The sequence below is a fragment of the Mastigoproctus giganteus genome, chromosome 8, assembly GCF_048544385.1.
Source record: "Mastigoproctus giganteus isolate SK-2022 chromosome 8, ASM4854438v1, whole genome shotgun sequence".
Classification (NCBI taxonomy): domain Eukaryota; kingdom Metazoa; phylum Arthropoda; class Arachnida; order Uropygi; family Thelyphonidae; genus Mastigoproctus; species Mastigoproctus giganteus.
In genome coordinates this window covers 78,639,808-78,663,363 of record NC_143582.1, presented here as the reverse complement: position 1 = coordinate 78,663,363, position 23,556 = coordinate 78,639,808, and the positions used below count along the sequence as shown (strand labels likewise).

The following is a 23,556-nucleotide window of genomic DNA, read 5'->3' as shown; positions in this document are numbered from 1 at the left end:
CATGCTTCTTAATAATAACCGCTTAGCTTCTTTTCTATTGCTTTCCCAAACGCTCACCGAACTGCTTAGCTGTTGTTCTTGCAGTTCCTTTATAGCGCAATGTCCTTCATGGTACAGCACCACATGGTGGACATATTTGAAACTAATTTTGACATTCTTTCGGAAAAAACCACACGTAATTCTATGCATTTCTGCACTAATCTCGTTACCATACGTCAAAAATTCACTGAAATACCTTAATTGTTTACTGACTTTTGGATCACCATGTATATAAGGTAACAACATATAATATGGAAAAAATGGGAACAAGTATTTTGTTATAGTATAAAGGTTATATCGCAAAGGATACAAAAGTATATAAACAATGTTATAATAAAGTGAGAGAAAGAGCTGACAAATAGAAATGTAAACAGCACAAGGTAGCAAACTAGTAGGGAAAGGATAGATAGAAAGAAAGAGAAGTATTAAAGTTGGACGACAGGGGAAAGATGCCAAAAAAAAACTTAAGCGATAAATTGAATTATAAGAAATTAAAGGCTGAATAAGAAAGCCAATTAGATGGAATGAAGCTACAAAGGAAAAGTAAAAATAAATTATTAACATTAATGATTACAAAAATTAATAAATAAACAGAGTAGCATGCATCAAATAAGGGGATGGTTTTTTTTGTTTTTTTTTTTATGCAAGAGACATCTAAAAGGTGTGAGAATGTAGAGACCAGTAAAATAATAAAATTTTTGATGCATGCTATAAATAATTGATATATTAAGCAGGTAATTCTTCGGAGGACTATGCCTGATTATGTATCAATAAACTGCGTTTTCTATGCCTACATATAGTAATGGAAGAAAAAATAAATATTAAAAAAAGGATACTCTGACAGAATGAAAATAATATGCAAAAAGAAAGTATTAAAAAAAGTTTTTATAATAAGGAGGGTAAGAGCAGCAATTTCTTCCATAAAGATGGGGAGGGTAGTCCCAATGCAGTGTATGTAACAAAATTAAATAAAATAAATAAAACAGTATTAATAAAATTAAAATAATAATAACAAGTCAAGTATGTAGAAATTAGAGGATTTCAAGGAAATAAGGTGAATCTGAAGGAAAGGCAGGTTGGCCATACAATATGACTAATAAGTTGAAGTGAAGATGAAGTATAAGTAAGAAAGTGGTTTATATATATAAAAAAAACAAGGGGGGGGGGGGGGTATATATAGAGGAACAGAAGTAAAGGCAAATGGCATTTGAAAAGGAAAATAAATCAAATGCCTATTGGGTGATGCTACATGATTTTAAAAGATATCAGCAATTTAGGCTGAACTGTGAATAACAGTTAAGACTTTTACAGTTAAGACTTCAGCGACTTTTACAGGGAAAACAACATTTCCTGGAATCAGTCTAAGGAAGTAATGCAGTTAAAATCTTTCTATAAGGCACACCTAAAATTCAATTCTGTATTCAAATAAAATGATCCATTTTGCTTTTGGACATTTCATTATGTATGAAAGTGTTCAAAAATATCAGAATCATGTCTGAATCCTGAAAATTTTAATATGACCACAACGGTAATTGAATTAAAAAAAAAAAAAGTGATTTTATTCATGTTCAGTGATGAAATGTGAAATTAATTAACCGTCACTCAGTCATTTCACTACCATTGCAATAATTATGGATACACAATAAAAATTAGCTCGCAATTTTTAATCTTCATTATTTGTTTGAAAACAAATAATGATGATTAAAATTAAGAATTATGGAAGGGTTTTTTAGTCTTGTATGAGGATAAGGTTGACTGTTTAGTAAACTCATTAGAAAAGACTTTAGTTTCCTAATAATCAACGTCATTGTGCAATTTAGTCCTTAAGGTTGTCAAAGACATTCTCTCAGATATGCCAGACAAGCTGTACTTGCTACGTGGGAGTCTAAATTGCTGAAGGAACTGATATTCGGGTGAAACTCAAGTCAAGTGGACCCAATTTCCGGTCTGTGACAGCCAAATCCTCTGCTTGCACCTTCACGATGGTGGGACTGTTAGTAATCCTGGGTATAACCTCCATCCACAAGTACATGGTGGGTGACCACCCAGGTGTGAACCAACGTAAGCAGGGGTAGAGGTGTGGCGCCCACACCACATGGAGGATTTGATTTGATTTGATTTGATTTAGATTTTTATTGGCGCATTAGCATCTAAGGCTATAATGCACCAAAACCAGGTAATATATAAAAATTTATTCTCTCAGTGACCTAAGTAGTTAGGCCACCATCCTTCACTCCCCACCTTAACTATCTCAGAAATAAAATCAGAAATTACTCGTCACTATTTGCAAGAATCACCCGCAAGGACTGGGGTATAAAGAAGAAAACCCTTGCTCTTTTTCACAAAACTGTGTTCCTGCCAGTCATCCTCTATGCCTCGGGTGTCTGGTACAAGAAAGCAACCACTGCAACTAATAAAAGAAAACTAGAAACCATACAGAGGTACATCTTGCTGACTATCTCACGAGCTTGCAACACAGTGAGTACACACGTGCTTCAGGTGTTCACGGGTGCCCTCCCCTTGGACCTGGAAGTGATACGCAGTGGACTCCTCTACAGCCTTTCCAGAGGCATACCGGATACCTGCCTAAATTTCACATTAAACTTAGTCAGCGAACCGAAAATAGAGAAAAGAAGACAAACTGTACATCTCCAACAAACCTGGCAAACACGGTGGCAAAACTCAACAAAAGGGCAAATAACGCGAAAATTCCTCCCAACTGTCTCGGCCATATACCCAAGCTGGCTTTCCCCAGGATTGCTGGCCACGTACCTCCTAACTGGCCACGGCGCTATCAGATTCAAACTAATGACCTTTGCACTGAGCAACACTGCCCTCTGCCATTGTGGCTTAGTGGAAATGTGGGAGCATTTAATGTACCACTGCAAGCTTTATGAAGACCTCCGATGCCGACTAATTACAGAATTACATTATGTACCAGAGAATCAAGAGGAACGCTTACTGGAGGAGGAGCACAGCTACAAAGCACTGGCAAACTTTGCACAAGATCTTTTTGACAGAAGGCGTACTCTTCTGCCCCCACAGCCACAATAGCAATTCTCAGGCCCACAATATAGGACTTTGCAAACAACAACCATATAAGGTGCATGGACAGTCACCATCAAGACAATCCACAAAGGGATTGCATCCCAGGAAGAAACAGCAAAAAAAAAAAAAAAACACACCAGGACTCGATAAACTCGGATCCAACAAATGGACGAGGATCCAGTAACTAATGACCATGGCTCCAGACAGATCAGAGACATAAGTAACCACATAAGGTGCACGGACTAAATACCCACAACTACGGACCTGACTAAGGCACCTGTCCTGCTGCCAAGCGACAACCACAGACAGGAACCTACACACGAATGGGACAACTAGGACCCAACCAAGGACCTGACTCAAGCAGACATGCAGCCGCCAGGCCATACGGCGACCTGTGCCGGCTCCCTTGCCGGGCACACTTTCCTCCCCTCCCTGGCAGAGGGGGAAGCGACAGCCTTCTTGTTGCCTCCCCCCTCCAATCCCACATCTTTCTCTCTGGTGGAGCATGGGCATACCCCACTGGCACATGCTGGGGTCATCTACTCTATTGATCCCAGTCTTTCCTAGCTATCCCCCCTAGCCTTCAGTCTCCTCCCCTCTCTATCTGTATGCCAGCGCAAGACCTACACCAAAATTCTAGCTTCTTTAAATTATTTCGCCCTCTCCTCGGCCATTATATTTTCAAATGCAACCCCTTCACAAGCCGGGAAACATGTGTGATCAACATACAACGTGCAAAATGTTTTTTTTTTTTTTTTTTTTTTTAGGTCCTAGCCACTGAAATCTCAGGAAATTAGGTGGCAGGACCTGCCAGAGTAAATTAATTATAATACTGGTGTACCTGGTCTGCCTCCACGGGGCGAAAGTGGGACAACGTTGGGCCTCAATAGGGGTCCAGCAGCTAAATGACCAGATGAACAACGGTACACGGCACTACATATGAACAATATCCATACACTTTTAAATCTCTGGCATTTCCAGCAAACTGGCACACCCATCACAATGTAAACAACGCGGAGATGGGGGAACCCCTGGTGCCGTATGACCCTAAATACACATTACACATACACACTTATGTCCAGATATATAATAAAAGACATAACAATAATGTAAAAATTTTAAATACGAGTAAAAACCTTTATTGATTTAAAAAAGCTAAAAACAGCAGACACATTGTCATTGTCAGATAAAATCTAACTGAGTGTATACGGCTCAGTCAGATGGTTAAAAGCGGTAAAACGGGTATTGCTAAAATCTGGACAGTCAATTAAAAGGTGTCTAATCGTTAAAATTGTGCCACAGGACACACACATAGGAGGGTCATCAGCCCTCAGCAAAAATGAATGAGTTAAATGACTGTGTCCTATGCGGGTCCGGGCAAGAACAACTTCCTCCTTAAAATTCCTGCGCAGACTAGACTGCTACGGTTCAATTACAGGCTTTATACGATATAATTTATTCGCAGTCTGTCTATTCCACGAATCCTGCCATTGGGAATATATCTTTTGGTGTATTATTTGCCTGTAGTCTGTATAGGGGACTGACAGGCAGCGGTAATTATTGGGAATTGCTGATTTGGCTGCAGCGTCAGCCAAATCATTTCTCCTAATCCCAATGTGGCTGGGAATCCAGCAGAAGCGGATATCATATTCACATCCGAGGAGGAAGTGAATCTTCTGCTGAATACTAGACAGAACTGGATGAGAAGTATATCTCACAGATATTAAAGCCTGTAACACGCTGAGAGAATCGGAATATAAAATGAACCGTTGGTATTGGTATTCACTAACGTGATCCAAGGCTAACTCTATAGCATGCAGCTCTGCAGTAAATATACTGCATTCAGAGGGAATCTGCTCCGATGTAGTGCTGTCTGTAAAGACAGCAGCAGATCCCACCTATGATTCCGACTTCGAACCATCTGTGTAAACTGGCGCGAAGTCAGAACGTTCAGCTCAGTGTGCTGAATAAAGCTGCAGGTAGACAGACAATGGAGAGTCCGACTTTCCCCAATTTCTAAGGGACAGGTCACATGTTGGAACATGAGCATGCCAGGGTGGAATGGGTTGCTTTGGTGTTTGGGCAACCTTGTCTACCTTAATATTAAGTTCTTTGAGTAGCTCTTGGAGACGAATATTTGCTCATCGTGGCTCAAAAACGAATGGCCATGTAGGATGGTCTGGCAGGGATTTCAGTTTTAAGGCGTACTTTAGAGACAACTGCTTACGTCGAAGTGATAACGGTGGTTCGTTTGCTTCGACGTATAAGCTCTGGACAGGAGATGTTCAAAATGCTCCAATAACGATACGGAGAGCCTGATGATGGACAGGATCCAGCCATCGAAGTACACTGTCTCTGGCCGAATTGTATACCAGGGACCCGTAATCTAGTCTGGATCTTACAAGTGCACGATAGATGCGTAGTAGGGTGCATCGATCCGCACCCCAAGATGTTGAGGAAAGAGAGTGCAGAATATTCAGCCCTCTTGCGCATTTTGTGTGGAGTTGACGGATGTGATCCAGAAAGGTCAGCTTTTTATCGAATACGAGTCCCAAGAATTTTGTGTCCACTGCTACTGGAATTGCATTTTGTCCGAGCTTTAATTCAGGTTCAGGATGAAGATTACGCTTACGACAAAAGTGTACACAAATGGTCTTCTCTGGCGAGAACCTGAAGCCATTAGCAAGAGCCCAGGAGTTGAGGCGATCAATAGCTTTCTGCAGTTGTCTTTCAATAACCCTCATGTTGCATGACTGACAAAATATGCTAAAGTCATCAACATAGAGGGCACTGATTACAGTTGGAGGAAGTCGTTCTGTGATGGAATTTACTTTGATGGCAAAAAGCGTGACACTTAATACTGATCCATGTGGTACTCCCTCCTCTTGACTGAAGGAACGAGATCGTGAGGATCCCACACAAACTTGGAAAGATCGATTGGCTAAAAAGTTTTTAATAAAAATGGGGAGTTGCCCCCTAAGGCCAAGGCTATGCAGATCATTTAAGATACCAAATCTCCAAGTTGTGTCATACGCTTTCTCCATGTCAAAGAACACCGACACCAAGTGTTCGCGTTTTAGGAAAGCATCCCGGATGGATATTTCCAGTCTAATAAGATGGTCCAAAGTGGACCGGTTCCTTCGGAAGCCGCACTGGATTTTGGAGAGAAGGACGTTTGATTCTAAGTACCATATTAAACGGGAATTAACCATTCTCTCCAGGATTTTGCACAGACAGCTAGTCAGAGCAATAGGACGATAATTGGTGGTGACTTTTGGATCCTTTCCTGGCTTAGGAAAGGCAAGAACGATTGCCTTTCGCCAGGAGTCCGGAAACTGCCCTTCAGTAAAGATTCTTTTATACAGAAGGAGCAGACAATCCATAGATTTTGATGAAAGATGTTTAATCATTTCATAATGGATGCCATCTGGTCCAATGGCACTTGCTTTGGAAAGAGCGAGGGCTCTTTTCAGTTCCAGAATAGTGAAATCCCCATTGTAGGTATAAATGCTCTTAGATTTAAATTAAGAGCCTGTTTTTCGATTTTATATTTCAGGACCAGGAACTCTGGGGAATACGAAGATGTTGCAGAGATGTTAGAGAATGTTTCCCCAAGAGAATTAGCTATTGCAATTGGATCTGCAATAGCGCATCCATTATAATCTAGGATTGCAGAAGGGTGGGATGTCTATTTTCCTTCATTTTCCGGATTTTATGCCAGACTACCTTAGAATTGGTAGCCTGGTTAATAGATGAGGTAAAACGGATCTATGATTCCTTTTGACTCTGACGACGGGTATATCGTGCTTTGGCTCGTGCACGTTTAAAGGCTATAAGGTTGGTCGTGGTAGGATATCGGCAGAATATCCCCCACACTTTGTTTTGAGCCTCTTTTGCTGCTGTGCATTGTGAATTCCACCAAGGGTTGGGAAATGGTGGAAACCGGGCAGATGTTTTTGGAACAGCATTCGCAGCTGCTTGGACAATATTTTCTGTGATGTACTTAACTGCATCATTGATAGGCTCTTGACTGACCATGCTAAGATCAAAATTTGCCTGATGTTGGAAGGCAGTCCAGTCAGCCTGATCAATCTTCCACCGTGGTAACCTGAAGGGAAGACATGGTCTCCCACTGTATAACGAGGTTATCACAGGGAAGTGATCACTTCCGTATGGATTCTCCTCCACTTCCCAAGTGAGTGAAGGGAATAGAGAAGGGGAGCAGATAGGAGAGATCAATGGCAGAAAAAGTACGGGTAGGCATGTGGAAGAAGGTGTTTGTTCCAGTATTTAGAAGGGAAAGGTCATTGTCATTGAGCATACACTCTATGACTCGTCCCCTTCCGTTAATGTTAGCACTACCCCACAGGGTGTTATGTCCGTTAAAATCCCCGAGAAGTAAGAAAGGGGGAGGCAGTTGCGTTAGAAGATCATCAAGGTCTGCCTGGGAGATGTCAGTCCCAGGTGGCAAATAAATGGAGCACACAGTTAATAAAAATCCCACTGAAAGGCGAATTGCAACAGCCTCTATGCTGTTGCAATTCGTTGCAATATAGTTGCAACAGCCTCTATGCTGGTTGTAATTAGCAAGGGCTGCATTGGGGTCTGGTTACCCACAAGGATAGGCACTCCCCCATGTACAGAGCCATCCGCAATTCTATCCTTTCGAAAAACTGTGATGTTGTGCATGGTGGGATCATCATTTGCCTTTAGATATGTCTCCTGCAAGCAAAAGCAAACTGGCTCGTGCTTTTGCAGGAGGTCCTTGATGTCATCAATATTTCGCCGGAATCCACGACAATTCCATTGTAGGAATTTAGCCATTATTTTGGCTTGGTGGGTCCATCAGGCGGCTTCCGAGGTGCTGAGGGCTTACTTTTATCAGTCTTGGATTTGTCTTTTTTGGGGAAGAATGGACGTTGTCCCGTGTCCATTTCCTCCTCCGCAAAGAGTTCCAAGACTGAATCTTCAGGTACCTCCTTCTGCTCGACATCCATCTTTTCTTGGGTACTAGGGGGGACTTCCCCTTTCTTATTCTTTTCTTTCATAATTATCTTTGTTACTTGTGGAGCATTAGAAGGTACCGATATAGGAGTGGCAGCTGATTGGTCCTTTTGTGCAGGTTTTTGAGAACTTAAGAGATACCGCGCGATGGGAGTGAAAGACTCCTTTGGAGGAATGGTCATGTCCGTCAGAGTTCCGACGGAACATCTCCCTGCTACCTTCTGGGCGTACGTAGGTTTGTTGATATTCAGGGGTTTGACCGATTTCCTTGCCTCGTGGTATGATATATTTAGCTCTGCCTTCAGCCGTTGAATTTCTTTTTCTTCTTTCCACCTCTGGCATGCTCGTGAGTAGGTTGTTTCATGGTCCTTTGCACCGCATCGAGTGCATGCAAGGACTCCACGGCAGGCCATTTGAGAATGTCCATACTTCTGGCATTTTAAACACCGTAAAGGGTTCGGAACGTATGGACGCACTGAACAGTTGATGTATCCAGCTTTAATCTCATCAGGAGGTTTAGGAGAGTTAAAAGTCAGGATAACGCTCCTGGTTTTAACTATTTTTCCATCCCTTCGCGCAGTAATTCTCTTGACGGCAATAACTCCCTAGTGTTTTAATTCGGAGCAGATTTCCTCCTTGGTTACGTCGAGAAGGTCCCACTCTGAAATGACACCTCTCGATGAATTGAGTGTTCTGTGTGGTGTCACTGTTATAGATATTCCTCCGATTGATGTTGTTCGGAGTAGATGTTCAGATTGCCTGTCATTTTTAGTTTCAATTAAAAGGTCTCCAGAACGAAGCCTCTTAACTAATTTGGGTGAACCTGCTAACCTGTCTAACCCTTTTTGAATAAAAAAGGGCGACATTTTACCAATCGGTGTCTCTTTGGTAGAATGCATGATTAAGAACCTTGGGACAGGCCCTGATGGTAATTCCGTTCGCTGCCTCTTTTTAGCAATAATGCTATCTGTATCTGTGTCTAAATTTTCAGATAGGGACTGGGTTGGGGCCCCTGAAGGAGTAAGTTCATCAGGATTCATATAGTTTTTTAAATTGTTCAGTGCCCGGGCTCCCCACCCACCACGGAGCCCAAAGGGACGCCCACTACCCGGCATGCAATAAATGCGCTCGGGAGTGGAACAGCAGGGCTACCCAGACACTATACCCGCACCGCCGCCAGCCTGAATCCTGTCCCTCGGACCATGAAGGTAGGGGCGTGGCATTGGCACGGTTGATCCTCGCAGGCGCGCCTACTAGCCAATTGATCCTAGCCGGGCCTTCCAGGACCACCCGTCTTGTCGAAGCAGGGGCCAAAGTGGTGTATTGAAGCTGGGCCCCTCAACCACCAGGATCCCCCTTTCCGAATTTCCACGGGTCGCAGCACACGGCAAACACGCCGGATTCCATTGATGTAAGCCTGGAACCTGGGCTGTGGGCGTTGGATCCCAGTGATGCTAGTCTGGACCACATGGAGGAACACCGCCCCTCTATATTACCAGGCAGTACTAGGTGGTAGATGACTCTCATCAACCGGTGAAATACCATCACTTTGCTTATTGGAGACTTGAAGTGGTGGAACCCGTGTTTAGTCTCTAGAGCTAAGTTCCGGTCAACCCTTCCCTATCTCTTCCATCATGCAGTATGATTGATGACTTTTGAGGTTATGATGAACGTCGTGGCGAGATCCAATATTCCGTACATTTCAAGGGTACAGCTCTAAAACGGTGTTCGCAGGCCGGCCGCTAGTTAGTACACCGGACCGAACCTATTGGTAACTCTCTAGGAGGCTTCCAGATCAGCTGGTGTATAATCTTGCGACCTCTACACTGCCAGATAGTGACTGGAGGGAGTCCGAGTAGTGTGTATGCGGGGAGCATTGTCGAGGCCACGTTATGTCAAGGATATGGGTATATTCTTACATGTATGCCATATCCAAAAATTTCATTACTTCATACAGCATGTCCCACCCACTTTTTCTTACTATAGAATACACCATGAATTGTCAAATTAATAGAGCAAGCTTATCTGCGAAAAGATCTAAACCTCCCAAGCACTTCCTAATTCATTTCACAAATATACGTGGTCTCAATTCTAAACTCAACGATGTCCATTTCCACTTGCAGTCTGCCAAACCCCATGTACTTTTTCTGACAGAATCTCAGTTATCGGTTGATTCAACTACTGCTCATCTCAGATGCCCAAATTATTTGCTGTATGATTCCTTTCGCCTCAAAGATGGTACTTGTGCATATGTCCGTTCTGATATTCCCTATCAGAGACTTGGCAATTTGGAATCGCCTCTCTTTGATCTGCTCTGGCTGAAAATCTCTCTACCTCATTGCGTCAAATTCATCTGTAGTCTCTACCGTTCTCCCAACTCCACTAATCACTTGGAACTCTTTGACTTCCTCTCTTTGCAACTTGACTTTCTCCAGTCCAACTTTCCTAACAGTGAAGTAATTTTCCTTGGTGATTTTAATGTTCACAACTCCAGCTGGCTTCCGTTTTCTAGTCACACCGACCCAGCAGGTCGAGATGCTGAGGCTTTTGCAATTACTAATGACCTTGCACAGATTGTTCATTTACCTACAAGAATACATACAATCCTAATCATACAGCCAATACGCTTGATCTTTTTCTCACAAACAACCCTTCTAAGTAAACTGTCGAAGTGAGATATCCTTTAGGTACTTCAGACCACAACTTGGTGATTGTTTCTTCTCCAATGGAGCCTTTATCTCATGGCTATTCCCAACCTCGTGTTGTTTGGCATTACAAGAATGCAAAATGGGATGACTTGCGAGACTTCTTTTCCATTGTCGGATTACTGTTTCAAAACTTCTGATGTCAACGTTTGCTCAAATCGTGTCAGTGAAATTATTCTTGCAGGAATGGAATCCTTTATCCCACACTCCACTTTAAAATCTCGTCCTTTATCTAAACCTTGGTTTTCCAATAAATGTGCTAAGGCTGTTCAAGAGAAGAATGTTGCATATCGTAATTGGCTTGTTTCTAATTCTTCAGTTTCATTTTCTGCCTACACCAAAACTCACAACAATTGTAAAGCAGTTATTAATCAGTCCAAACTAGAGTTCGAACAGGCTAAGAGTAGAAAACTTGCTTCTTGCCCTAATGGTAGCCGAGCTTTCTGTTCTCTTGCCAAAGCTATTGGCCGCAACTTTTGCCCATCTCTGCTCAAACCTCTGTCCAAACCAGATGGTTCTCTTGTCACTTCAGCCAAGGATAAAGCTGACCTGCTAGCATCCCATTTTTCTTCCAGCTCATGTATTAATGATCTTGGTAAAACACCTCCCACCATTCCCAACACACTCCATTCAATGCCTCCTGTGGTCTTCCGTCAAAAGGATATCAGAAGGATTTTGATGAATCTTGACGCTAAGAAAGCTCCAGGTCCTGATGGTATTTCTCCACTTGTTCTCAAAACCTGTGCTCCTGAACTTACTCCTAATTCTTTGCCGCCTTTTTTCACTTTCTTATTCCAAAGGTGTTTTTCCTTCTGCTTGAAAATTTGCCAGTTCCTAAAAAGGGTGATAAATCTCTCCCATCCAAATCTTCCCATTGCAATTACTTCTACTCTTTCTAAAGTAATGGAGAAATCAATTAACCACTAACTCTTAAACTACTTAGAAACCTTCCGACTGATCAACGATCGCCAGTATGGATTCCGTCAGTGTCGATCCACTGGTGATATTCTGGCTTATGTTACCCATTTATGGACTAATTTGATGGAAAGGTTCAGTGAAACACAAGTAGTTGCTCTTGACATCTCAAAGGCTTTTGATTGTGTTTGGCATAAAGGTCTTCTAAACAAGCTTCCATCTTCATCATCATCAGCCATTTTCAATCCACTGCAGGATGAAGGCCTCTCCAGCAACTTTCCAGTTCCTTCTGTTTTGAGCACTGGCCATCCATTTACTACTCAAAAACTCATGAATTTCATCTATCCATCTCCGCCTTTGTCTTCCAGGTTTTCTTCTAGCTCCTCTTGGGTACCATTCTGTTATTTTCTTAGTCCATCTGTCATCATGTCTTCTAGCTATGTGTCCTGCCCAAGACCATTTTAGTTCTTTAGTTTTGATAAGAATGTCCTTTACTTGAGTTTGCTGCCTAATCCATGTGTTTCTCTTCTTATCTAACAGTCTGATTCCCAATATAATTCGTTCCATTCTTCGCTGTGTAGTTCTTAGCTTCTCTTCCATTCTTTTGGTGAGTGCCCAAGTTTCACTTCCATAAGTCATGGTGGGGAGTATACATTGATTCATTATTTTACGTTTCAGACAAACTGGTATATTGCTCTTCAGTATGTGACTATATTTCCTGAATGCTATCCATCCAAAATTTATTCTTCTCTTGACTTCCAGCCATTTATCATTATTACAGCTAATAACTTGTCCCAGATAAGCATATGACTCCACCTTTTCAATTACTGCTCCTTCAATCATTATTTCCCTTTCCGTGGCATACTTGTTCATCATTACTTTTGTTTTAGCCATATTCATCTTTAGTCCAAAATCCTTACTAACTGTGCATAACTGATTAAGATTTTCCTTTAATTCTTTGGGATCGTGGCTTATGACCACAATGTCATCTGCAAATCGTAAATGGTTTAGGTACTCTCCGTTCACATTGACTCCTTTCTGCGACCAGTCTAATCTTCTGAAAGCTTCCTCAAGGACAGCAGTAAACAGCTTCGGAGATATTGTGTCTCCTTTTCGAACTCCTTTCTCGATTTTAAATTTCCTACTGTCTTTGTCTAGTCTAATAAAGGATGTAGCACTCTCATATATTTTCTTCAAAATCATAATATATGGAGTATCTATGCCTTGTCTTTCCAGTGCCCGAAACATTGCCTTATGCTGTATGGAGTCAAATGCCTTTTCATAATCCACAAATGCCAGGCATAATGGTGTTTTATATTCATTTGCTTTCTCCATTAGCTGTGATATTACGTGAAGGTGATCCATAGTTGAGAATCCTGTCCTAAAGCCAGCTTGCTCTTTCGGTTGATTCTCATCAAGTATTCTTTCTAATCTGTTAGTAATGACCCTTGTGAACAACTTGTAGATATGGGATAACAAGCTAATTGGTCTATAATCTTATGGCTTCCATCTTATGGTTTGCCAAATGTTTTTAGTAATTGATTATCCAGTTTTCTCTCTGATCGCTCACTGAGGGTGATGGTAGATGGCTCTCTGTCTTCTAACCTCCACTAATGCTGGTGTCCCCCAAGGTTCAGTTCTTTCCCTCACTCTTTTCCTCTTGTATATTAATGACCTTCTTCCATTGACTGGAAATCCTATCCATAGTTTTGCCGATGATAGCACATTGCATTCCACTTTCCATTTTGAGAAACCTTGTCCTGCTCAATCAGCTTCAACTTCTCAAAAATCTGCTACCAATTCCTTAAATGCTGATCTTCAGGTAATTCTCCAGTAGGGCAAAGACAACTTAGTTGATTTCAACCCTTCTAAAACTCTGTCTTGTCTTATATCTCACAAAAAGGATTCTTCTGCTCCTATACTTATCTTTAGTGACACTCCAATTTCTAGGCAAAATGATATATCTCTTTTGGGGATTACCCTGACTTCTAATCTCTCTTGACACAAGCACATTACAAATATTGCTTCCTCTGCATCTAAAAAACTTGGTTTTCTCCTTCGCTGTCAGCGTTACTTTTCTTCCAAACAGCTGCTCACTCTGTATAAATCGCAACTCCACCCTGCCATGGAATATTGTTCCCACATCTGGGGTGGTGCCCCCAAAACCTCTCTCGGGCTTCTTGATTCCATTCAGAAGAGGGTAGTTAGGTTAATTAATGATTCATCTCTAACAGAGTCTCTCCACTCGCTTTCTGATAGATGTACTGTTTCTGCTACATGCCTCTTTTACAGATACTTCCATGGGCACTGTTCTTCTGAATTGGCTTCTATAATTCCCACTCTCTCTTTCAAAACAGTCCAAACACGTGCCGCCACCAGCCAACATCCATTTACTGTCCAACTTAAAAACCCACAGAACCAACTTTTCATCTTCCTCATTTATCATTCAACTGCCGTTTTCTGGAACAACTTTCCTTCATACGTATTTCCTGAAAATTATAATCTACAGACGTTCAAGTCGAATGTCAACAAATATCTTCTTTCGTCTTCTCAACCTCCAACCCAAGCACAGTACTAAGTACTATAGGTTCTAATACCTCTCGTGTTTGGGGTTCACATAAAAAAAAAAATAATAAAATAAAAAATAAATTTGAAATATCAAATATAAGATTATAGTAGTATCACTTACTTAAATGAGACCGTCGTTGCAGAGGAGGGGAATTAGAAGATCCTACAGAGCTATTACTGTGGCTATCCAGACTGGCAGATCCATGGCCAGAATCAGTATCATAAGCATGATGAGGATGGCTACTTCCTACACTATCTGTGGATGTTACTGATCCTGTAATTTTAAAAACTATAAATGAGACCATCATAAATTCACCAAATATACATGTAGGTAAGATATTAATGCTATATCTGTATTTTTATACCTAAACAATAAAAGGAATGCAGATACAGAACTATCCCATTTCAGAATGGATTTTAGCTTCTAAACTTGTTTCTCAACTTGATTTGCAAAAAATCAAAGTACAAAAAAAATCAATGCAAAAAAAAAATTGGAAAAAAGGACAGTAATGAAATTAATTTATTCTTCTTCAATAATTCTATACCAAATAAATACTACCTTTGGAATTTATATTAAGAGAACAAAATAATTTACAGCATATATACATTAAGATGAAAATTCGGTCACATCTTAATACGACTGAATTTTCATATTTATGAAAAGGTAGTCCTTTTTAAGTCCCTTTTTTTTTTTTTTCTTTTCTTTTTTTTTTTTTTTTTTTTTTAAGGTTTTCAAGGGGGAGAGAGATGTTTCAGTAATGAAATGTAATATCAAATGTCCAGTAGGAGCATTATACAATTAGAAACATGTTATAAATAATCACCTGCTAAAAAAAAAATAATCAGTTTTTGTATTAAGCCAAGATCTTGAGGTTCTTCCTAAACTGTCAATTACCGGGCACTGTAGGCACCTGGGCTGACAAACTAATCAGAAGTCTAGAAAGTCAATTGCTCCACAGAAATAAAAGAAGATACAAAATATTCATTAATTGGCAGTGATTAGGCAGGGTACTTAAAATGAAGGGATTTTTCCTAGAGGAGGCTTTAACAGCAAAATCCTTCAGAAGTTGAAACATTTGTTTGGGTTTCACAAGTTTTTCCTCATTCTCAGGAGCAAAACTTCCAGATTCTACAACAATGGAAGCCTACAATCATCATAAGTGTAACGCAAGGAGCATGGGCCCAGTCTTCTCAGCCACTGCAGAAGTACTGGTCAGTGGGATAGATAGTCAGGAGATATGAAAGGTATGTATATTGCTAGAGAACCATTTCCTGTTTTCATTTATGGTATTGTGAACTTTAGGAAGGAAAGAAAGATCTAGTAACAGCACCCTTGCTAGAAAAGAGACCAGTGCTCCTGCCACATAACAAGCTCTAATTTTATAATATGAGAACATAATGCATGATAAAGAGGATGTGAAGATCTATGAGAAAAGTTCCTGGGCAAACCTGTAGGGCTGGAATAAATTGCTCTGTACATTTGCTGGAGTGATTGCAAGCAGCATTGGCCTTTTACACTAGGTTGCCACAGCAAATGTGACAGTAGGGGTGAAGACTTTGTAAAAACTGTTATATTAGACCTGAGAACCAACTCACTTGCCCTTATGTAACATGCCCATAAATTGCATATGTTCTCTGGTTAGTTTACCTGTTTTGTGTATGAAGAACCACTATACTATCCATGCCCGAAACTGACTAACTCAGCCACAGAGTGAAAAAAGCCCATAAAAGTTCTTTGCATTACTGATGGGATTTCAGCCTGAGTCTTTTTCACGCAGTATGGAGAGGATAATGATTATAACCACTGTGTTACCCACAGACTAAGACTACCTAAGCTTAGCATGTACAATAAACTAGTTGAACCCGGCATAACATATGCCATCTTTCTGATTATGGCATAAGTAGTTTAATCTAGATCCTTTATTCTTCACCATTCTTGTTTAGCAGTGATGTAATTCTACAGCAGTCACCTGTGGGATATATGCATATGTCTCTATTTTCAGGTGGTTCCCAGTCTTCTCCAACAAATATTGCAGAAACCTCCGTTTTGGATATAGGTGCATCTTATCTAAGTCTGGGTCTTCTATAAATGCCATGTGCACATTCATTGTTGGAGTGGCCTGGGTTATTTGATGTATTTGTTTATATGACTCAGCAAATGGGTTAACTTGACATAGCATCTGGTCCAATTGTTACATTACTTCAGCCATACACCCTTGGTTTGATTGTTTTTCAAGCCGTCAAGCCGTTGTATTGTTGCTTCAGCAGAATTGAAAATATAAAGTTGTCCATATCCTGGCTTATTTGCCTCTTTTGGATATAGCAGTGAGACCAAATGGTAAATCTGGCCGTATATTCTAAAACAGTATGGACCATTTCCAGGCGGTGATTTAATCTCCGTGCCCATTGATACAAACACCATTGCTGAGTTGTACTCTTGTATATGTAGTTATTTGCTTCAAGTGTTCCCCTGTAAGGCAGCTCTCATAATGGAGTGTCTCAGCGGGTCAAGTGACAGTGGATTATGACAGCATTTAGTGTATTCAATGTATTTAACTCATGTCCCCAATATCTTGCATTGCAATACTCACAGTTGTAACACATATTTCCTATGTCACATTCTTCCACATTAATTACAGCTTGATTATTTGCATCCGGTACTTCTATTTGATTAGTTCTATGCCATTTCGCCTGCCTTTCTCATTACCAATCTAACTTCTATTTCTTCAATGTTTTGTTTCGGTCTCTTAGTCTATTAGATCTCTCCTATAATGTTTCATTAGCATTTCTTCTACATTTTCTCAAAGTTCTTACACACTGTTCAGCCATTATTACACTTCTTAAAACTTAGAATGGTTTATTAAAATTGAAGACAGATAAAATAAACAGTTAAAATAAATATACATCAATAGCTTTCAGGCATAGGTTGCCTTTCTTCAGTCAAAAAACGTTAGTACAAAAATTAATAAAGAATGCCTGGTATGGTGGCCATGCGAGGTGAACAGTGTGATATATTTATATGCAAGGTTTTCTTATTTAGACCTCAGTCACATTTAGAGACTCTGATCAGCAAGCTGCTATAGCATTTCATTTTTTCTGTCATGTGTTTTATGTGAAGGAGGAAACAAAACTTGTTGTCAAGAATAACTACAAGATGGCCAGAGATAGATGTAACATTTAACTTAAACATTTAACAATTGGCAGACAATTCTGATCTAATTTGCTGCAGAAAATTAACAACATGGAGTTATAGGAAGACACAGTTAGCTTGTTTTGTGTGGTCCAAAAATACAGATTAGCCAATACCTTATTGGCTGTAACCTCCACTTTATCCTTGAATTTCCTTAGAGAAATTCTGCCAGGCCACTGGCATACCCTATTTGATTGGTTTAAAATTTCACAATCAATTTTTAAAACTGACTGTGAAGCCAGCTGTTCGTGACAAGGTTTCAAAAAAGAGATCCTATAATAGTATCTTGTGGGTGCCCACTCCAGACAAGTCTTCTGATAGATTTGTGGCCTGGATTATCACTGTCCTATCATAGAACTTTTGTCAATCTGAAATAGGATGGCAAGAACATATTTATGAGTGGAGGACATGATAAATTTAACCAAATCAACCAGGGCATCTTGGGATTTTCCAGGATGGAAACCATATTGTTTTGATGGCATGAGGTTATTCGCATCAAGAAAGCACTGATTACACCTGCAATTAACCTTTCTAGAAATTTTATTAGATTAGTAACAGAAGCTATCAGCCTGTTGGCTGATAGCTCCTGTGCATGCGGAGGAAGTCAGGTCTGAAGCAAAAGAATTTTTCAATAAACATTTTCCAAAAGGTCTAATACTGGGTGCTTGTTGGGTTTTATTTTTATAATGGCTTTCTTTAGCTCATCTGTGGTGAACGGGGAGGTCTTTCCTGATGGAGAATTTTCTAATGATAGGGCTGGTCTGTGACTAGATCATTTGTATCTTTAGATTATTGAGAATTGCATTCACTATGTCTGTAGTTGTATGTTTCAGCATCATTGGTAATGACCATGTGGTATATCTCTTGAGAGTGATGTTACACATAAATTTGTGAATTACACCCCAAGGGTTAGAATTACCAATGATAGAAACTAGGTGCTGCAAAAATCAAATTTTCTGGGTGCTGATAGTTTTGTAATATATCCTTTTCTTGCTATTTATGTAGATTTGTTTAAAATATTTTACCTCATCAGAAGGCCAGGTCCTTCTCTACTATCTGATCTCCCGGGGGTTGCTTTTATTAAGGATTATTTTCCTTTTGGCAGATTTTTTTCAGTTGCCAACAGAAGAGCCTTGTTGAATATATTGTGCTATAACTGCATCTGGTTGGGGTTGCAAAACCAGTTTTTCAGTGTGGAAATCCTTACTTACTGACACAGAGAATTTATTCCCCTTAATCTTTTTTAATTACATATGAGAGGGTATCAAAAAGTTTGTATCCTTACTTAGAAATAATAGCCCTAGAAAGGTGAAACTTCACAGGAACTTTAATTGTTTTCTGTGTACTCTCCATGTATAGTAACACATTTCTCCCATCTATGGATCAGTTGTTTAATGCCTTGATCATAGAAGTCCGCACTTTTTGCCTGAAACCACAATTCCACTTCATTGATGACTTCCTGAGATTAATCAAAGCGGCTTCCATACAATGGTTTCTTCATTTCTCAAAACAAGAGGTCTGACGGTACTAGGTCAGGAGAATAGGGTGGGTGCTACATTAGCACAAATTCAACAGTTGAGGCAAGAACACTGCATTCTACATTGCTTCTGCAAAGGTGTCAGCAATCTTCAAACCCATCGTGCAGAGACCTTAGACATGTGCAGATGGTCATGTAAAATGCTGTGGGCAAACCCATAACTAATTTCCACTGCATTTGAGATGAAATTAATTATTACATATCTGTCACTCAGCATCAGCTGCTCAGCCTTTGCAACCGTCTCACTGCCTGTGGATATTGATGGCCTTATTTCTCTTGGCTCGTCAAAGGCACTTGTACAACAGCACTGGAACTCCCATTTCCACTTTTTTTCAGTGTCATAGGATGGACAATTCTGCCCACACACGGCTTTCATTTCTTCATCAATTCCTCGAGCTTTCTTGCCCTGCAAAGAAACTTGACCACTGCTCAATACTCCACTTTGTCAACCATAGCATCCTTCCTCAGATTCCAGGCTCCACCTCTGGTGTATGATCACCTACAGGAATGAAATTTCACATGTTAGTTATTGAATAGGTAGACAACATATTAAAAACAGCATCTTCCTACTGATGTTTTATCTAGGTCAGGGTACAAACTTTTTGATATCCCCTCATATCTGTATGCACCCTTTTGGAGTGACAGAACTTCTGTGTGGGGTGGAGTGAGAAGAGAAGAGAAAAAGTAACTGCTTGCTGGTGGACCAGTCAGTGTTGCTATCTTAATAACAGATTTTGTAAGCTAAGTTGGCAGAGGATAATGTGAAGTCTATATTGGATTCTCCATGAGTATTCTGAATGTACATGGTTAATTGGGCTGATTTAGAATGGTAAAATTGTGTGTTAAAATGAAATCTTCCACTTTGGCACCTCTGGGGTCAAGAGGGTCACTGTGCCAGAGTGGAGATTTATAGTTGACATCAGAAGCAATGATAATATTACTGTTACCTAGAGTGTCAAAATCATGTCAGGATAGTGCAGAGAGAAAGAGAGAGAAGATAGAATGAGGTTGTAGGAGCTGTAATATGGGAGCAGGTAGCAAGAGCTCATTACAGAGCTCACTGATGGCAGTGACATCATAGTAGGGTTGGAGGATTACAATACCAGTTTTTTGGTTCTTCCTGCATAGAAGGGATTATATGGGAAGAGCAAGGATAACCTGTAATTCTGCATCTCTGTCCATTTTTCCCATATGAAAATAAAGGCTCTTGAAGGCAAATAATATGAATGCCATTCTCATCAACAGCTTTGTTAATCTCAGCCACCTAGTATGGTGAGCATTTATCTGTAGAATTTTAATATCAGTGTCCTTCTGACATAAATGATTTCTGGTGTGTGTGAGATGTGTTATGGTGATGTTACTGTATCACATTCTCAACTTGACTATTTCAATTATTCTTAAATATTCAGGTAAAAACATGAGCTGTTTCTTTTTTTTTTTTTTTTTCACAAATTCTAACACAGCCTGTTTACAAACAGAAGATTCTCTAGTCAATGTAATATTGAGCAACTCAGCCCTATTCAAGAATTTATCAAACCAGCCTTTGCTTACATTAGAAGCACTTTTGCCCAAATATTTCTTCAAATTATCACACAAACTCATAGCATTACCCTGACTCACTGGAGTGTGTGTGTGTGTGTGTGTGAGAGAGAGAGAGAGAGAGAGAGAGAGAGAGAGAGAGAGAGAGAGAGAGAGAGAGAGAGAAATATTGGTCCTCGGTCCATAATTTTAACCCTTTCAGTTTTACAATCCTGTGTTGCCAATTATGAAATTTGTTTACGTGCTGTGCTGACATAATTATTGTACTGCCATCTATTTATACTTCATATAGACATCAAAAACTAGACTAACGTTTATATTCAGTTCTTAACAGCAGTTGTTTTTATTAGTTGTTTTATTAATTTTAGAATCACAGAGTATCATACATTGTGTTAGAAGTGAAGTATTTGGACATGGTATCAATTTGGACAATGTGGGATCAAATGATAAAACTAATATAAAAGAATGCTGGTCCGAAGAAATGGACAGACAGAATTTGTTTTTTGAGAGTGTATTTAGCAGGAAAAGATTTCTTCAGATAATCTGGACATTGCACTCTCCCCACCAACAAAACAGAAAACCAAAGGAATTCAGAGTGCGGGATCTAAAGTAAGAAATATTTTTGGCGATCTGAAAAGTTTTGTGACTGTTTTGTTCTAGGAGCAATTGCTGCATTGTAAACTACAGTTGGTGAGCAGAGTTGGTTTCATGAGCAGAATTTCATTGAAATGTAACCTTAAAAGGCAAACAAAAGTGGGGTTTTGTATTTATTTTAACTGACTAGACTAGCTAAAATAGGTTAGCTATTATGCCATATTTTAAAAAGCCTACTACTGACGAAAAGACTAAGCTCGACTTGCACCTCTTATAATTTCTTATAATGGGGGATTTTAACTTCCCAGATATTGACTGGAACTTGTGGGTTGGTCACTCACACACTAGTCAGACTTCTGTGGATTTATTGGATGATTGTTTTCTGCAGCAGCATGTTCGAGAGGCAACCAGAGAAAGTAATACTCTTGATCTGGATATCAGCAGTGATCATTCGTGTATTAAGAATTTGCAGATAAAGGAACCACTAGGTGGCAGTGATCACAGTGTACTGATGTGGGATTTACTTAAAGATTTAATTACTATCAAGGGTAAAGGAATGGATTTTTGCTTCCGTAAAGGTGAGTACAGTGGTCTCTGACAGTTTTTAAATTCTGTACAGTGCGATAAACTGACGATGTTACCAACAGTAAATTCTAAGTGGCAATCATTCAAAGAATTAATCGTGGAAGCTACTAAAAGTTTCATACCTATTAAGAAATATTGTTCAAGGTTTAGGCCTAAATGGTTATCTAATGAGACTCGTAACAGAGAAGAAAAATGCATGGGATGCATATAAATTATCAAGCGACTCAGAAGCCTACGGCAGATATAATCTAGTCTGTAATCAGGTGACAAAGGAGGTTAGGCAGGCGAAGGCAGATTACGACAAATGCTTGGCAAAAGATGCTAAGAAAAACAGCAAGGATTTCTTTACTTATAAACTCTAAAAGGAAGGGGATGAATCTGATTGGTCCACTTGACATCGATGGTTCGACTGTTGATGATCCAGCTCAGATAGCAAACAAACTGAATGAGTATTTTGCATCTACATTCACACATGAGAAATTATTAAGGTTTGAAAATGGCAGAAGGTCAAATTGTAGCAGGATACTTAATGATTTTGGAATAACTGAAAGCAAAGTGGAGAAGAAATTGTTGAAGTTAAACATAAGAAAAGCACCTGGGGTGGATGGGATCTATCCAGTTATATTAAAGGAGGCAGCAAAGCAACTAAGCAAACCCTTAGCCGTAATTATGAGAGCGTCCTTGGACTCAGGGGAGGTTCCCACGGACTGGAGATGTGCAAATGTATCCCCAATTCACAAAGGGGGATTGAAGGGTGACACGAGTAATTACAGACCAGTTAGTTTAACTTCTGTTCTGGGTAAAATAATGGAGTCACTGGTTAAAGATGCATTGCAGAATCATCTAGACAAGACTGCAGCAATAATTCAGACACAGCATGGGTTTGTTAAGGGAAGGTCTTGTCTGACAAATTTGATAGGATATTATGATGTGGTTACAAAGGAACTGGATGCAAAAAATAATTTTGATATCATATATTTGGATTTCAGGAAAGCTTTTGACACTGTTGCGCGTGGAAGACTATTGTACAAATTGGAGCAGAATGGTATTAAGGGTAAGTTGCTACAATGGATAAAAGGATGGTTAAGTGGGAGAAGACAGGGTGGTAATCAATGGGTGCTGCTCTTCTTGGACTAATGTTATTACTGGAGTCCCATAGGATTCGGTGTTAGGTCCACTGTTGTTTTGTATATTTATCAATGATATTGATGAAGGTATATCAGGCTTAATGTCAAAGTTTGCAGATGATACAAAGGTTGGCAGGGTTGTTAATGACAGTAATGGCAGTGTGCTACTGCAACAGGATCTAGATAATTTGGGCAGATGGGCTAGGAAGTGGCAACCTTGACAAATGCAAAGTACTGCATATGGGTAGAAGTAACCCCAGAGAAACGTACCAACTGTGTGGTACTACACTTAAGGTGGTATAAAATGAAAAAGACCTAGGAGTAATTGTGCAGTCAGATATGAAGTTTTCTGAGCAATGCAGACAGGCGGCCAGGGCAGGTCATGGGGTTTTGTCAATGATATATAGGAATTTTGCTAGCAGGGAAAAGGAGGCAATTATCCCTCTGTATAAGGCAATGGTTAGGCCACGCCTTGAGTACTGCGTACAGGTCTGGAGGCCTTATTTTAGGAAGGATGTAGATTTACTTGAGCGTGTACAGAGAAGGGCAACAAGATTGGTGAGGGGAATGAAGGGATCCTCTTACCAAGAGAGGCTTAAGTTCTGCAAATTGCAGTGGCTGGAGACTAGGCACCTGCGCGGTGATCTGATCGAGGTGTATAAGGCCTTGAATGGGTTGATCACGCTGAATTCTGATGGGATCCTT

General features: G+C 40.1%; 1 protein-coding gene across 2 annotated transcripts in view; it reads right to left on the bottom strand.

The window, feature by feature from the left end:
• Window positions 1-23,556, bottom strand: part of LOC150081655 (rap guanine nucleotide exchange factor 2-like) — a 900,618-nt gene that overhangs the window by 32,400 nt on the left and 844,662 nt on the right. For both annotated transcript variants that reach the window (XM_090380578.1, XM_090380579.1), the window contains one exon: window positions 14,401-14,553. In XM_090380578.1, the coding sequence (XP_090236704.1) occupies window positions 14,401-14,553 (153 nt within the window). The remainder of the gene's footprint in view (window positions 1-14,400; window positions 14,554-23,556) is intronic.